The sequence below is a fragment of the Zingiber officinale genome, chromosome 4A (genome assembly GCF_018446385.1).
Source record: "Zingiber officinale cultivar Zhangliang chromosome 4A, Zo_v1.1, whole genome shotgun sequence".
Taxonomy (NCBI): Eukaryota; Viridiplantae; Streptophyta; class Magnoliopsida; order Zingiberales; family Zingiberaceae; genus Zingiber; species Zingiber officinale.
Window position 1 is genome coordinate 45,041,474 of NC_055992.1, and position 16,475 is coordinate 45,057,948.

Sequence of the window (16,475 nt, forward strand, 5' to 3'; positions counted from 1 at the left end):
TTGTTCGAGAAATGTTCTTTTGTTTTGATTTTGTGCCGAGCTATTCAACTCCCCTTCTAGTCGGCCAATGGTCCCAACATTAAATTCTTCACTTTGAATTTCTAGCACTTTAATTCTTATTTCAAAAATTAAAATTCTATTTTTTTTCTCCATTTAGCACTCGCGTTTGGAATATTTGTAATCTTGTTCTTTCATGCAAAGATATAATCTTGCAGGAGATTTACTACCACTTGATCCAGAGATAGACAAAACATACCAAAAAAGAAGAAACTTATAGAGACAACAAGAAGAATAATAATCATCTAAAATGGTAAACAAGCCTCTTAAAGATTATGCAGTACCTTATTCATGAGGACTTCGATCTAGCATTAGTAGACCACCTATTGAAGCCAATAATTTTGAGATTAAGCTTGCAGTGATCACAATGGTTCAGCAAAATCAATTTGGTGGTGGACCACATGAAGACCAAACCAACACTTGGAAGTCTTTTATGAAATTTATAATACAATGAAAATGAATGGAGTTCTAACAGAACCAGTGGCTTAATTCCTTGCTAGCTAATAGCATTGCATCTTGGGAGTAATGTGAGCAACAATTCCTTGATAAGTTTTATCCTCCTAGTAAAACTGCTCATATGAGGAATCTTATAGCAAGCTTCAAACAGTTAGATTCAGAATTATTATTTGAAGTATGAGATAGATTTAAAAATACACTCAGGCAATGCCCACATCATGGACTTGAGAAGTTGTTAGTTCTACACACTTTTTATAATGACATCAACTATCACACAAACGTGTCCCTTGACTCTGCAACTAGAGGGGCATTAATGAACAAAAGTCTAGATGAGGTCGAAGATATTATTGAGAGTGTAGCTTAGAACTTTCATCAATGGACATCCGAAAGATACGGAGGCTCCTTCTATGGAAACCCTCTCAAGGCATCAAGAAAGTTTGACATGGATGCAAGTACTCTTATATCCGCGAAATTGGATGTTTTGACTAAAAAGCTTGAGAATATGGGGACTAGTATGGTCAATGCAATTGTATGTGTGTGTGACACTTGTGGAAACATGGACCATGCTCAAGAAACTTGCCCTTACAAAAGAAATTGATGGAAAACGAAGCTTAATCAGAGTCTAGAGCCTCCAAAAGGTCCGGACCATGCCTATGAGTGAAACATCCCTAGATTATCCCTCATTTTTTTTTAAAAGAACAACCCTCTCGACATCTGCTATGTAGATAACCGTAGTAATAATTCCATTGAAATGATCCATCTTATCCAATGTAAATGACGACATTTCAAACAAGAGATTAACGGTTGTGACTCACCACAACCTAGAAACTCTCTGTATTTCCATTCAACTCAATATACATCCAATTTAATATCTTGGATAAGATCATAAACTCATCAACCAATGACTTTTATCTTTAGTTGACTCCATTACGATCCAATTGACTTAGTATGTTTAGTCATTTGATATTCATGACAATCAACTTAACTAGGAAATACAGCATATCCAACATCCACATAAGTCAACTCAACTAACATTTTAGTCTATTTAAATCAAATAGACACAAGTTTAAGCTCGAGCATAGGAATCTAGCTAGTAGACTGGATAGTGAACTCAGCATTCCAATAGACTAAGACAAATATTAATCGATTCTAAAAGAGATATAACAGAATTATCCAAATTAACCGGATCAAATTACCAAATCAAATCATATTAGTATTTGGATTATTCTAATAATTCTGTTATAATTATTCTCAGAATTATTCTTAGAATAATTCTGTTATTTATTAATTAGTTATTTGACCAAGTACTTTTGAACATTATATATTGTATTGTCCTTAGGGCAAATATCAATGAACAATAGATTTTATTATTCTCATCTTATTCCTTCCTCTCTTCCTATTCTTCTTCTTACATGGTATCAGAGCCATCTCTCTCTCTCTCTCTCTCTCTCTTTTATCTTCCCTCAGTTTCTTGAGGCGGAGATCGTATAAACGGCGAATTTTAAATTTTTCCCTCAAGCCTCTTATTTTCTCCTACGTGTTTTAATTTTCTTATTCTTCTCTATTTTTCAGAACAAACGAAAAATACTTATTTTCTTCCGCTGCCAACCCCTTTGCTTCTCTTTCCTCTTCCTTAATCTCTATTTTTTTTTTCCACTACCACCGGACAAGTTATTTTTTACTTTAGATGTCAAATATTCGACGACATCAAAGAGGACAAAAGCAAAGTCCAGACCGATGTCAAATTTGTCATATCGTTGGTCATACTGGAAATATATGCCCTAAAAGACTTGATTGGTCTAGGGTAAAATGTCAAATTTGTCTTGGAATTGGACATTTTGGTATTCAATGTCCTAGTCCGTTTGATTCAAATTTCATTGGTGGTCCTACAGCCTCAAGACAACCATCTATTTCACAAGTATATCCTAAAGTTCTTTCGTCTGTGCCTACTTGTGGTAAAAACCCAGAGTTTTCATCTACTGATTGGTATATTGACACTGGAGCAACTCATCATGTCACATCAGATTATAATATCCTTACAGACGTAATGCCATATTATGGCTCAGATACGGTGCAAGTAGGCGATGGTTCAGGTTTGCAAATTGCTAATCTTGGAAACACATATGTTCATTTATCTAATCGAACTTTTCACATGCGCAATGTCTTTCATGTTCCATCTATCACTAAAAATTTACTTTCTACACGCCAGTTTTGTCTTGATAACAATGTCATTTTTGAATTTCATCATAATCATTATCTTATAAAGGATAGAGGAACAAATGCTATTGTGTTTTATGGGAGAATCAAAAATGGCCTCTATTGTCTTCAGAGTTCTTCAATCAAAGCTTTTGTTGGTGAACGCACAAATAAACCAGCTTGGCATGCTCGACTTGGTCATCCTTCCCTTCGTATTGTTCAGTCAATCATCAATAGGTATGGTTTACCTACTTCTATTACCTCCTCTCCATCTTATTCATGTAGGGCATGCATGGAATCTAAAAGTCATAAGCTACCTTTCTCTTTATCTGATCATGTTTCTAATTTTCCACTTGAAATAATCCATTCTGATGTTTGGGGCCCTGCACCTATTTTGTCTAATCAAGGTTTCCAATATTATGTTACATTCATTGATCATTTTAGTAATTATACTTGACTTTATCCTATGAGAAGGAAATCTGATTTATTTGATATATTTTGTAATTTTCAAATTCAAGTTGAACGATCTTTTAATCGTAAAATACTCTCTTTTCATTCTGATTGGGGAGGCGAATATCAAGCTCTCCATCGTCATTTTGTCTCTTGTGGAATTGTTCATCGAGTTTCTTGTCCTCACACTCCAGAACAAAATGGCTCTGCTGAGAGAAAACATAGACATATAATTGAAACTGCCTTAGCTCTTCTTCATCATGCATCAGTTCCGCGCAAATTTTGGGATGAAGCTGTTAGCACTGCAATATATCTCATAAATCGACTTCCTACACCATTGCTCAATCATAAATGTCCTCTTGAAACACTTTATAATCAAACCCCTGATTACACTTTCCTTCGAATTTTTGGTTGCGCATGTTATCCATGGTTACGCCCCTATTCTAAACACAAACTTGACTCTCGTTCACTACAATGTGTTTTTCTTGGTTATAGCAATTTGCACCATGGTTATCGTTGCTTGCATATACCAACAGGACGAATTTATATTTCACGACATGTTACCTTTGATGAGTCTTTATTCCCTTTTTCGGTAGCTTCTTCAATCTCTCCTCCAGATACAAGTGGCACCTTCTTAATGCCACCTAATATTATCAGAAGTGATGGAATTCTAGGTCCTGTTCCGGAGCTCTCTAATAACTCTCCTATACCATCAGAATCACCTCCGGTTGCTGCTCCAATCTTAGAAGTCTCGCCGATCGAAGATAATATGCTCTCTGGTTCCTTGGATAATGCAAGTCTGTCATCTACATCACCATGTCAGCCTAATTCCTCGTCGTCATCAACAAGTGATTCAGATGATAATGCTCCTCGTCGCATGCTTCCCATTAGTGATATTTATGAGCGTTGCCCACCAAATGCAACTCGATATCCCCTTCCACGAGCTCTAGTGGTTTCTTCCAAATCTATTGAACCAACCTGTTTTACACAAGCAAACAAGGATCCAAACTGGCGTAGTGCAATGTCTACAGAATTTGATGCACTTCTTCGCAATGGAACATGGACTCTAGTTCCGCGCACTCCCTCAATGAATGTTGTGGGCTCTAAATGGGTATTCCGTCTTAAGCATCGAGCTGATGGTTCTCTTGAAAGATACAAAGCTCGACTTGTAGCTAAAGGATTTAGTCAACAGCCAGGTATTGACTTTAATGACACTTTCAGTCCAGTCATCAAAATTACATCTGTCAGACTATTATTATCAATAGCTGTTAGTTCTAATTGGCCTGTACGACAATTGGATATTTCAAATGCATTTCTCCATGGTCATCTTGAGGAAACTATATTTATGGAGCAACCATCTGGTTTCATTCATCCACAATTTCCATCTCATGTTTGCCAACTCAAGAAATCCTTATATGGTCTTCGACAAGCTCCTCGTGCATGGTTTCATCGACTATCTAATTGATTACAAGCTCAAGGATTTTCTGGATCAAAGACTGACTCGTCTCTATTTCACAAATATAATGATGAAAATATGATATTTTTTCTTATTTATGTGGATGACATTCTGATAACCGGCAATGATCACAAGGGTATCACAACTTTATTAAGTCTTCTGAATCAAGAATTTCCTACTAGAGATTTGGGTATTGCTCGTTTTTTTCTTGGTATTGAGCTTATTCCACATGAGGATGGCTATCTTCTCTCTCAGAGCAAATACATTACTGGACTTCTTCAAAAAGCCAAAATGGATGGAGCACGTCCGGTCTCTACGCCAATTGCTATAAACAACTCTCCAACTTCATCCTCTCCTGCTCTATCTGATCCACAAATTTATCGAAGTATTGTTGGGGCCTTACAATATGTCACTATCACACGTCCTGATATTACTTTTGCGGTAAATCGTGCTTGCCAATTCATGCATGCTCCAACCGAACAAAATTGGGATAATGTAAAAAGAATACTTCGCTATCTCAAAGGCACTATTCTACATGGTCTTCTTTTATATCGCCAATCATCTCGAGATTTACATGCATATAGTAATGCGGATTGGGCAAGTTCTCCTGAAGATAGACGCTCTACTAGTGGATATGCAATATTTCTTGGACGAAATCTTATCTCATGGAATTCGAAAAAGCAACCTACGGTATCTCGTTCAAGCACTGAGGCAGAATATAAAGCTATAGCAAATACAACGTCAGAAATTATTTGGCTTCAATCACTTCTCTCTAAACTTCATCTTGCATCAAATATTGCACTAAAAATTTGGTGTGACAATATTGGAGCAACATATCTTACAGCAAATCCAATCTTTCATGCTCGTACAAAACGTGTGGAAATTGATTTTCATTTTGTTCGTGAACGTGTGACAACTCAGCAGTTATCCGTCTCTTATATTTCTGCTGAAGATCAAATCGCTGACATCTTTACTAAGCCACTATCCAGACAACGTTTCAACAAGTTAGCAAGCAAACTCAACGTCAGAGATCTCCCGCTGAGTTTGTCGGGGGGTAAAAGAGATATAACATAATTATCCAAATTGACCGGATCAAATTACCAAATCAAATCATATTAGTATTTGGATTATTCTAATAATTCTGTTATAATTATTCTCAGAATTATTCTTAGAATAATTCTGTTATTTATTAATTAGTTATTTGACCAAGTACTTTTGAACATTATATATTGTATTGTCCTTAGGGTAAATATCAATGAACAATAGATTTTATTATTCTCATCTTATTCCTTCCTCTCTCCCTATTCTTCTTCTTACAGATTCCATCTCTGATTTTACTCAAGTTACACATTGTATGCCTCACAATCCTCCTAGATCAAGATCATGCATAGACTATAATCAAGAATTCATGTTCCCCTATCTAACTCAAATTATGAACCTAAATGTTACAGGTCATACAATCTCTCACAGCTCACTATCCTTTATTTATTACAGTTTTATATCATCCAATACTTCACCTTCCATCAGAGCCTTAAGCCCTTGGATGCACCGAGCAATAGCCTAATAGTTATTGAATTATTTCTAATCTTCTTATCTTGCAGTCCCTCAAATGTCCCATATATCATCCTTCCTCGGACAAGGAATGAGATCATACTTGTTGATACTGAGACACTTAGGGGAACGATAACGTATGTTTAAACTTAGAACATGCACTGGAGTTTTATGTCAACGTCAATGATTGTGTGGTTTATGTGCTTAGTTGATGCCTGTGAAAGAACTTGAAAGGCCAAACTTTATAAGGAAAAACAAGTTGAATGGGAAGAGTGTCCTATATGATATAAATATTTTAACAGATGTCATTCTGAAAATAATAATAATAATAATAATAATAATAATAATAATAATAATAATAATAATAATAATAATATATTATTATTATTATTATTGATAGTATTATTATTATTAATATAATAATATTATTTTTAAAATATATTAATAATAATGTCATTAAATAATATTGATAATAATATTAATATTAAAATTTTAAAATATTAATAATAAAATTATTATTTTTATTGATATTAATATTAATATGATTATAATAATAGTATAAAATTAGTTTTAAGGATGAAAGCTAGAATGGGAGGAGATAGGAGTTTGATCCCCATTGATTTGGATTCGGAGATTCTCTAAATCCAAAAAAATGAGGATGAGGATAGAGATGGAAACAGGGATAAAATTTGAGGACAAAAATAAAAATGACAAACTCATTCTCTCCCTATCAATTTCATTGTCATCCCTATATAAACCTCCAAAAGTAAGTGAAAGTTTATCTGATACATTCATCATGCATGGATTAAATAAGTTATAAACACATATAAATTTTAGAATATATATATATATATATATATTTTGTTATTATCTTAATAGACTGTTGTTGGTTCTAATACGCACGCAATTTATATAATTAATTAAATGATTTTAGATTATATTTAAATCTATATCTATTTTAATATATTTTATTATACACCGGGAGAAATTGCGACCAAATCTTTTTATCTGTCGACTCTTTCTGAAGCCAACTCATGCTCTTCTGCGACCACCAAATTGACACTCAGATGAGAAAGAAATGGTTTGAACAATAATTGATCCATCAAAGCCTCTTTAACAAATACAAGGGCGCCGACAGATTAAACAATACATTACCATGTCCTTTCCATGCTGCTTCTCCACTCACTTCTCATTACTTCCACGACTTCAGTGCCTTCGACCAATAATGAAGATTGTGAGACGAGGAAAGTAGATTCTGAGATCAGAAAGCATAACGCACTCCGGAACTGGCTTCTGCTAGGTGTTGCTATTCAGTTTCCAGCTGATTGAAATTAAAATTTGTGGAGATTCGAATCTGAAACCACATACAAATCTCTTCATATGAGTGGATGACTTGTGTGATCCTCTATGCCTTTTCTGAGCTTGGATGGTGCATGCTTACCACGGGTGTTTTGGAGCTCCGTAGGCCTTTCCTTTATGTCTTTTTGTCACACTATCGCCAAAGGCTTATTTATATTGCTTGTTTGGCTAACTTGTCTGCTTTTGCCTTAAATAAAGGAAAGGAAAGCCTCTGGTCGAGTCATGATAAGCTAGTGCAATATTGGTCTTCCCTTACCAAGTTAGGAAAATCTTTTTATAATGGGTTCAATCTTGATATTTACCCTATAGCTTACTCAGATTAACTGTCATAGTCCACTGCTGATCGATCGAAACACAATGAGGGTCACATGTCACATAAAGTGCAGCCATGCCACATGTAGATGTAAAACAAAAAAGCATCCCTTGACATTGTGAAGCGCTGGATGACAACAACATCACTGAAACATTACAAAAGTTTACAGAAAGCAGCACTAGACTTAAGTGCCAAAAAGGATGAGACCAAATTTGTACAGAAAGAAGAAACTAACAAACTGAGAGCACTTCTTTACCACCCCCCATTGCTTTCAGCAATTACTTTCCAGGAATCCTTTGAGGAAGTTTAAGCCTTCCACTGATATACTTCTCCGAACTGTAGGTCTCGGGATGTGAATTAGAGGCGGTGGGTCTGGTGAAAAACATACAACAAGTACTGTTAGATTGTCGCCGGAGTTCCTCTTGAGCGCCTCCTGAACTAACCCTTGAGAACACAGCGTCGGGTCATTATGTGACCTGAGCTCTTTCCTGGCCATTGTCACAGCACATTGGCTGGTCATTACGTCCCAAAGTCCATCACAGCCCATAATTAGGAACTCGTCTTCGTCAGTAAGGACTGTCTCCTGTAGCTCAGGCTCTGCACTCAAGGGACACAAAGAACCCTTAGATCCCTTCATGTGCCAGTCACCAAGTGCTCGTGCGACCGAGAGCTGCCCATTTAGATATCCATCATCAACATAACCTCCCAGCTTCTCAATTCTAAGCCTTTCCGTGCTACAACTGGGTTTGTGATCCCTGGACAGGTCCACTGCTCTGCCACGCCTACCTAGCACTGCTCGACAATCGCCAACATTGGCAATAAACACAGTCCTATGTTGCAAAAAAAAAAAAAAAAAGACTCTATTAGCATACAGCTTCGCGTGCAATTGGGAGATGACAAAAAAGAATCTGTTTGTTATCCAAAGAGTAATGTCATCATACAAACAGTTTGCAAGCCAACAAAACTGTAGTGGTTATTGCTTCATTCAACTTTCCAAGTTAGTAAAATTTCCTGAGTTCATGATTTAGTAATTAGTTCACAAAAAGTTATTAGTGTAGTATTGTGACAGCTTAATAAGATAATTAGTGTACCAACTCTCTCAGTGGGGCACTGCAAACAACTATTTCATGTGGTTGGGCAGTACAAGTAGAACTTAAGAAAATTGTTTTGTTGCAATAAATATAAGTTTGCACGCACTGACCTTCCAAAAATAAGGGCGGCAAGTGCTGTGGTGCCTGAGGTGATGTCAAGAGAAGAGGCATCCGAAAAGGCGTAATCAGCTCTCACAAAAGCACTCTTGATTGCCTCGGCAATACATCTTGGGAAATTATCATCTTCAATTATAAACTTCAGGATGTTTGTTCGAACAAAAAAGGCTGCATCTTTTCCACCATGACCGTCAAAAACCTGTCCATATGAAACCATGGGTTCTTACAAAGTTGTTGATAAATTGTGATCCTGAAGTACAAATTCTTGCATACATCATGTTTTAGCACAAAACAACAAGAGTGATGATATGGTAAATTGAAGAATAAAACGCACCCCATAGAAAGATCCTGGTAATGAGATATCTGCAGATTCTCCAATATGCTCTTCAATGTTGTCGATGCAGATGTGCTCATCTTCCATGCTCTGCTTCCCGCCAATCGCTGTGCAGCTTCCAGAACGGAGCCGTGGAGAGGACTCCGAACTCCGATTTGAAAGAGACATGAAGCCTAAACTACCGATATTCAGTTCCTGTAAATAGATTACCCAACCAAGTTTAGCAAAAGAAGAAGGGCAGTGGAGAATTAGATAGAACAGTTGAAGGGCGTGTCGCAGCATACAGATTCAGAAGCGACGTCCAACTGTGCGGCGCTTACACTATGCCGAATCGAAGAGCGAGGCGGCCTCGCGGCTTTCATCGATCTTGATCCTTCCGGTACTTCGCGGATCTCAGCCTCAGGGGAGGGTCCGCCATTCTTCTCGCTACTGCGCCGACTGTTCGTAATGCTCAAAGGAGGAGTCAAATCAGTGATTGCTGCCATCTTCGTCATCCGCTGCCACTTCTAACGAACTGCTACTCTTATCTATCGATTGACGATCTGAGACCAATAGCTAGCCTTCTGGCAACAACAGAAGCAGCTGAACTAGTCAACAAGCATCCTGCAGATGCAAATGCATTAGATTTAGGTCCAGCGTCTCTATTTTCGTGGCCTGTGGATAAAGAAAAAGAATGGGGGAAAACACCTACTGATTCCAACGGAATATTCTATATCCCCAACCGGTGATTCATCGACAATTATGGGCAAGAAGAAACAAAACTCACCAAAGGTTCCAACTTTATGGTGCCGCGACAAGGAGCAATCATGGGAGGGGCAAGAACCAGGGCAAATTGTGGATTCCGCAGATGAGCGAGAGGAGAGAGACGGTTGCTCTTCGAGCGTATATTATTATATTGAAGATGAGAAGACCAGCGACCGCAGTGGACGGCGAGTCGATGTGGCAGCTTTCCGAGGGTGGACGTGTCGATCGGGAGGAGACGCGACGACGGCGCTGAGTGAGCACGCCATCAAAACTGGCGTTCCACGCATCACTGAACCTGGTAATGGTGACCGTTTGATTTCTCCTTGTTTAGTTCGACGGCGGAGAATTGGTTCATATATATATATATATATATATATATATATATTAGAAAAATAGAAAGAAAGAGTATAAATAGGAGGGGAAAAAGTACAAAATAAATTTATCATTTTCTTTCTCTTTCTCCGACACTCTCTTCCATCTAAGTAAAATAATTATAAATTATAAATACTTAAAGAAATAAAATTTAAATCTTAATAAAGATGGATATTTTGAATATCTATTTTTTATATGTATGAATTATATTCTAAATTTATCTTATAGACAAATTTAAAAAAACATGTATCTAATATAAACAAAAGTTAATAGCCGCACCAAATAAATATGACATGATTTCAACTTCAGACTTCGAAATTGTAAATATAAATTACATATTTAAGTAGAAATATTTCTCTAGGCTATTAGAGAAGTTGGAAAGTCGTCTTGCTTTCTTAAATGGAAGTTACTTATTGTTATGGAGGGTGCTGGAGGCATGGCATAGGAGATGTAAAATAGTTATTGTAGTCTTCTTTAATTGCCAAGAGGATTATGGATAATTCTTATTGAACTAATACCTTAGAGTAAGTATAGGGTTTCATAGTCAGTCATAAAACATGCTATGTTTGATTCAAGTTATTATATATAATTTTAGTTATGTGATTATCAGATAATTACATAATCAAAATTATGAGAAATCAAAATATAATTTAATGTTGTTTTATTCAACTTACGTAATACAATCAAATCTTATTTATTTAGAAGTTTTAATGTATAACTTATTTAATAGTTTACTGTATTAGCCTTAGTTACAAAATAACCATACATATTATTATTTTTTTTCTTTTTAAATTTTATGTTTTATATATATAGAGAGAGAGAGGAGCGATATTTTTGGGCAAAAAAATCGCTAATCCAAGAAATAAGAAAAACCCTTACTTTTCTAAGGTTTTCCGATTCCAAATTGCATGCTCCTTTTACCTACATGTTGGGTATAAATCATTACTTAAAAATCATCGATTACTTAAATCAAATAGAGTTTTCGTTCATAATCTTGGATGGATAACCAAGGTTATCAAGGATAACCCCTAATCAAATTCAATTTTTAAATAGAATGAATATTTTAGAAACTTCTTAATGTAAATAAGTTATACTTCATTTGTTAAGTGAACAAATTAGGAAGAAGATCATCTGCCTTTAATATTAACAAGGTAAAATTTGGACATTTGGATTGTCAAAGAAAAAAAAAATAGGCTTACACAATGATGGAACAATTTAGAGATGAATTACATCAGTCCTTGTCTTATGTATTAAAAAAAAAAAGATATGCTTGATTTGAGGAGTAATTTTATGAAGCTATTTGGAAATGGTGAATTTGTTAAAGTGCAGAATGATCTCTAGATTGATACTATCTCTTTGTAAAGGTTAATTTGTTAATGTGCGGAATTTAATATGAATGAGTTATTTCCTCTTGAATTAGTTGATTGGATTTTAGTTTTTGTCTATCTGATAAATAGGTAATCAAATTAGTTTTTCATAGTTTCAGATAATATAAAGATCAGTTATCAGCATTCAAAGGATGATTATTCAATTTTCATCAAGGGTCGAGATACTTCTTTTATAACAATTCTCATATACATTGATGACTTATTCCTAGGAGGAAATAATCTACATAAAATGAAACATCTCAAACAATTTCTTCCTAAGTGTTTTACATATCAACTGGTAGATAACTTTTGTGGGGCCCAACCGGATGCCCAAGCTCAATATTAGCTGGTTGAATATTTTTTTTAAAAAAAACCTGGAGTACTTTATAGTTATTAAATCTCCCACTCAAAACAGATATTTTTTTTTATAATCACAAAGAAAATACGCATTGAATATTCTATAAGATTTAGGACTTCTAGTTCGCGCTGTCATAATTTAAATAATTTAATTTTCAATGAAGTAAAATTTAAAAATAACTTCTATTGATGTAGTAGTACTAAATGATCCAAAAAGACACCGACGATTAATTAAGGGTCCAGTGTGATCATAAATTTTGATATTTAGATAAAAGATTTAAGTTAGGTTTATCTTTATATTTAATATATGTACTTGAATTGTAAAGATTTACAAGATACACATATGCCTTAACTTGATGACTTCAGGTCCGATGAAGGATGGAGCATCCAAGGGACCGTGGACAAGGCAGCAAGAATAAGTCGAGGGAAACACACTTTGAGGCATATGCGAAGGATGACATTGGGACAAGCTATGGGCTTGAATACATTCAAGAGACGAGAGTCAAAAGAAGGAGGCTTGAAGATAAGAGGTCAAGACTGCGAGGAAGAGTCAAGTGAGTCGTAAGGGTCTGAGTGCGAGAGGTGGGTAGGTCTAGGAATGTTGGAGGCTGACAGCAAGAATTTATTAAGAGTCTAGAAAAGGAAAATTAAGTTTTGAAGACAAAGCTTGATAAGAAGATGGCTAAGGTTAAGAATATTGGTGTAGATTGCACTGATAATCAAGTTTTGATGTATGATAAATAGGTATGTTATTTGTCTATCATTTTACCAAGTGTGTAGAACTTGATAAGTCCAGAGGCCTGGAACACCAGGTTAAAGTCTAGCTAGGTTGATAGATAGCACGAAGTCCAACTAGATTGATAGTTGGCAAGATGTCCAGATTGGTTAAGATATGGTAGAAGAAAGTCTAGTTGGGTTGACAACTGGCTGAAGTCCAATTTGGTTGAGATCTTGCAGGAAGTCCTGGTGGGTCAAGAGACCTGACATCAAGGAAGTATGCAAATGGTAAGTGAGTTATGCCACTAGATGAGAGATATCCAGTGATGACTAGTCCCGGTGGGACTATAGGTGTGGTCTAGCTTAGAGCCACTTGGGAAGTCTAAGCTGAGACCATGACTTGATCCTGGTCTTGGGAAGATAGGATCTAAGTAATAATTTGATCATATTTTTAATGTGCTAATTCTATTTTGCAAGGTAATTTTTGTGCTTGGACTAATTTTTTATTACAGGAAAGAGAACGGAGAAAAGTGGTCCAGGCGCCTGGAAGTGCTTCGGACGCCCAAACTCTAGGTGCCCAGAGTTGCTCTGGGCACCTAGGAAAGGCTCAACGAGGAGCACCTCGGGCGGGTGCCTGGCCAAGCACCCGGGCGATCTAGGCACCCAGGCGGCCGAGCGCCCAGAGCTGCTCTAAGCGCCCGGACCAGTGAAAATTCATCTTCTCCGTGTGGTGGATCACAGCAATTGGCCGACTTACATCAATGGTCCAGGCATTCGGAGGGGGTTCGGGCGTCCAGAGGTGGATAAACTTCGGGGATGAAGTTTCGACAAGAGTTCGCCATGTCAGCACAGTCCAGGTGCCCAAGAGGGGATCCAGGCACCCGGATGGGACTATAAAAGGAGGTTTTGACTAGTAGCTTAAACACAATATTTGCTACAACTTTTGTTCTTATGCATTGCTCCGAGAAGCCTCCGACGATCCTGGAAAGCTGCTCCGACAACCTACGAGTAAGGAATTCTATTCATACTTTCTTCTTGTTGGTAATCTTTCATTTTACAGTTGTGTACTCAAATTTTGTAACTCATTTTTGAACTAACAGTGATTTTTCAACGAAAGCACTCAACGAGTGCGGGTCTTAGAGTAGGAGTCATCGAAGACTCCGAACCAAATAAAAAAATATTTGTGTTAGCACTTGTCTTTTCTTTTTCTTGCTTCTGTTCCTTAGTTTTATTTCCATTGCAAACTTGGTAATTTTAAAAGTAAATAACATTTTAAAAATCACGTGATTCACCCCTCCTCTCACGTGCTCACGATCCAATAAGTGGTATTAGAGCGAGGTTGCGCTTTGAATTGATGCAACCACCAATCGAGCCAAGGGGGTTCCTTTGTTTTCTTTCTTCTTAAATTTCGTTCGGTTTTAAGATTTTTGACCTAGTTCAAATTGGTGCAATCTCCTCTTTTGGACAAGCTTTTCTTGTTGCAAAATACTCTGAATTGGTGCAACACCAATCAAGTTTCTTTTTATACTTATCATCTCCCACACTGCTAATTCAAGACCTAGTCTTGGGATTTCTCTATTAGTTTATTTTTTTTATGTGCAAGGTTCTATCTTTAATGGCCCAAACCAAAGGATATAACACCGTTTGTCCCCTATTCTTCAATAGGGATGACTTCCCATATTGGAAGAAGTGGATGGAAATGTACCTAAAGACTGACACCGATCAATGGCTCACCATTCGACGAGGATATAGGGCGTTGGTGGATGAAGCAACTAAAGTATCTCTCGACCTAGAAAAATGGAATCCAAAAAATAAGAAAAAAGATAAGAAGAAGGCCTAGATCAACTCAAAGGTGTTGAACACAATCTAGTGCGGTTTGACGAAAGAAGAATTGAACCGTGTTGGCCCTCGCGAGAATGCGAAGGAGTTGTGGGACAAGTTGATCAAATTACACGAGGACACGACCAATTCAAAGGTAACCAAGAGAGACATACTTTTGAACAGTTTATTTAACAGTAAAATGTAGGATGGTGAGACTGCAAGTCATCTCCACGCCAGAATAAAGAATATCCTGAACGGGCTCCACTTAATCGATCACCAGATGGAAAATTGGGATATAATCATGTATGCATTAAATTTCTTTCCTTGAAACGAATTGTGGGCATCTATAGTTGATGCCTACAAGATTTTGAAGAATTTATCTAAATTAAAATTAGATGAACTCTTTTGTGAACTCTAACTCCATAAGCAAACTAACTCTAAAAGGATCGAGAAAGGTATTACACTTCTTGCAGGTTCCTTAAAAGAAGTCAAGAATAAGAACAAACCTGAGCTAGAATCTGAGTCTAACCCAAATTCAGACAAAGAAGAATAACTGGTAAACATGATAAAAAAAGGTGTTTACCAAAAGAAAGGACTTCAGCAAAAAGGATATTTAGAAGATGATCTAGTTAAATAAATTAAGGGTCACCTGCTATGGGTGCAACAAAAAAGGACACTACAAGCACAAGTGTTTGAAGTTGAAAGAAGATAAAGCCAAGACTACCAGAAGAAAGAAGGCATTAAAAACAACTTTGGATGAATCATCCTCCAAAGAATCGAATGTTCAAGAACCAAAGCAACAGAACAATCTTGTGTTGATGACATCCGGACCGAAATCAGAAAGTGAAGCTGATGAATACGACGAATCAAGCCACGAGCCCATACTCATTTCCAAAGGTCTCAACAAGGTGAATTCTAACTTAATTGCTAGCTTTTTTAAAATCATTGCATGCTTGAACAAAAAGTTAGGAAAATCAGAAACTCAAATTAATCAATTTCTTAAAAAAAAATGAAAACCTAAAAGAACAACTTAAAATAAATCCAATAGCGAAACCAGTTCAATCTGAAATTCCAACTCAAGTCTTAAAACTTGAGGAAGAAAATTTCAAATTCAAAAATAAAGTAATTGAACTAAAAGACTTTTAGAAAAATTCACAACAAAGTCCAAGTACCTCGACATGATATTTGGGGTACAACAAGTTGTGTACAACAAATCCAGACTCGGATATATTTCCAACTCAATATTCCATGACCCAGTCTAGACTCCCAAGTAATACTTGTTGGGACCGTGTGGCCAGCTAGAAGGGGGGTTGAATAGTCCTGCACAAAATAAAATGGAAAATACCTTTCTCGGACTTAAATGAACAATTGCATAAATAAAATTAGAATAAAAAAATAGAAGCTCAAGGGATTTACTTGATTATAATCGGGGAGGTTGTTAATTTAAGAAAGTGAAGCACACTAAATACTCCTTCAGGCGGAGAAGCCTCTTATAGCAGTGAAAGAACAGAAAGATGAGGCTAAACTAACAAAGGGAAGCACACAAGTGTTGTAAATGAAATTGCTTGTTGTTATTTAGCTTCTGGACCAAGGCTGTATTTATAGCCTTGGTCGGGGCTCCTGGAAGGGTTCCAGGTGCCTAGAAGGGAATAGAACTTTATCCCTTTCGTAACTGATCGCGGTCAAATGCGATCTGGATAATATGACATTTTGGGCA

At 36.5% G+C, this 16,475-nt stretch overlaps 1 protein-coding gene and 1 non-coding gene across 4 annotated transcripts; both read right to left on the reverse strand.

The window, feature by feature from the left end:
• Window positions 1–631: 631 nt before the first annotated feature.
• Window positions 632–738, reverse strand: LOC121973994. The gene has a single exon (XR_006109884.1). It is a non-coding gene; the product is annotated as a small nucleolar RNA R71 (small nucleolar RNA).
• Window positions 739–7,933: 7,195 nt separating this feature from the next.
• LOC121969883 (probable protein phosphatase 2C 27) lies at window positions 7,934–10,438 on the reverse strand. Of its 3 annotated transcripts, none has more exons than XM_042520180.1 (5): window positions 10,147–10,438; window positions 9,665–9,943; window positions 9,381–9,575; window positions 9,040–9,245; window positions 7,934–8,668 (listed from the first exon to the last, which is right to left on the reverse strand). In XM_042520180.1, exons 2-5 carry the CDS (start codon window positions 9,872–9,874, stop codon window positions 8,110–8,112), a joined length of 1,170 nt encoding a protein of 389 aa, XP_042376114.1. In that variant the 5' UTR covers window positions 9,875–9,943; window positions 10,147–10,438; the 3' UTR covers window positions 7,934–8,109. The 3 variants fall into 3 exon arrangements, with proteins under 3 accessions (XP_042376114.1, XP_042376112.1, XP_042376113.1); XM_042520178.1 differs by having other exon boundaries at window positions 9,665–9,983; XM_042520179.1 differs by having other exon boundaries at window positions 9,665–9,983; window positions 10,072–10,438.
• Window positions 10,439–16,475: the final 6,037 nt, after the last annotated feature.

What these genes read in the sequence shown, in the direction of transcription:
- LOC121969883 (XM_042520180.1), bottom strand. Translation starts at nt 9,874, where the DNA reads ATGACGAAGATGGCAGCAATCACTGATTTGACTCCTCCTTTGAGCATT. An exon ending in TGGACGTCGCTTCTGAATCT is followed by an intron (nt 9,576 to 9,664) that starts GTATGCTGCGAC and finishes ATCTATTTACAG; the next exon opens with GAACTGAATATCGGTAGTTT. An exon ending in TACCAGGATCTTTCTATGGG is followed by an intron (nt 9,246 to 9,380) that starts GTGCGTTTTATT and finishes TCATATGGACAG; the next exon opens with GTTTTTGACGGTCATGGTGG.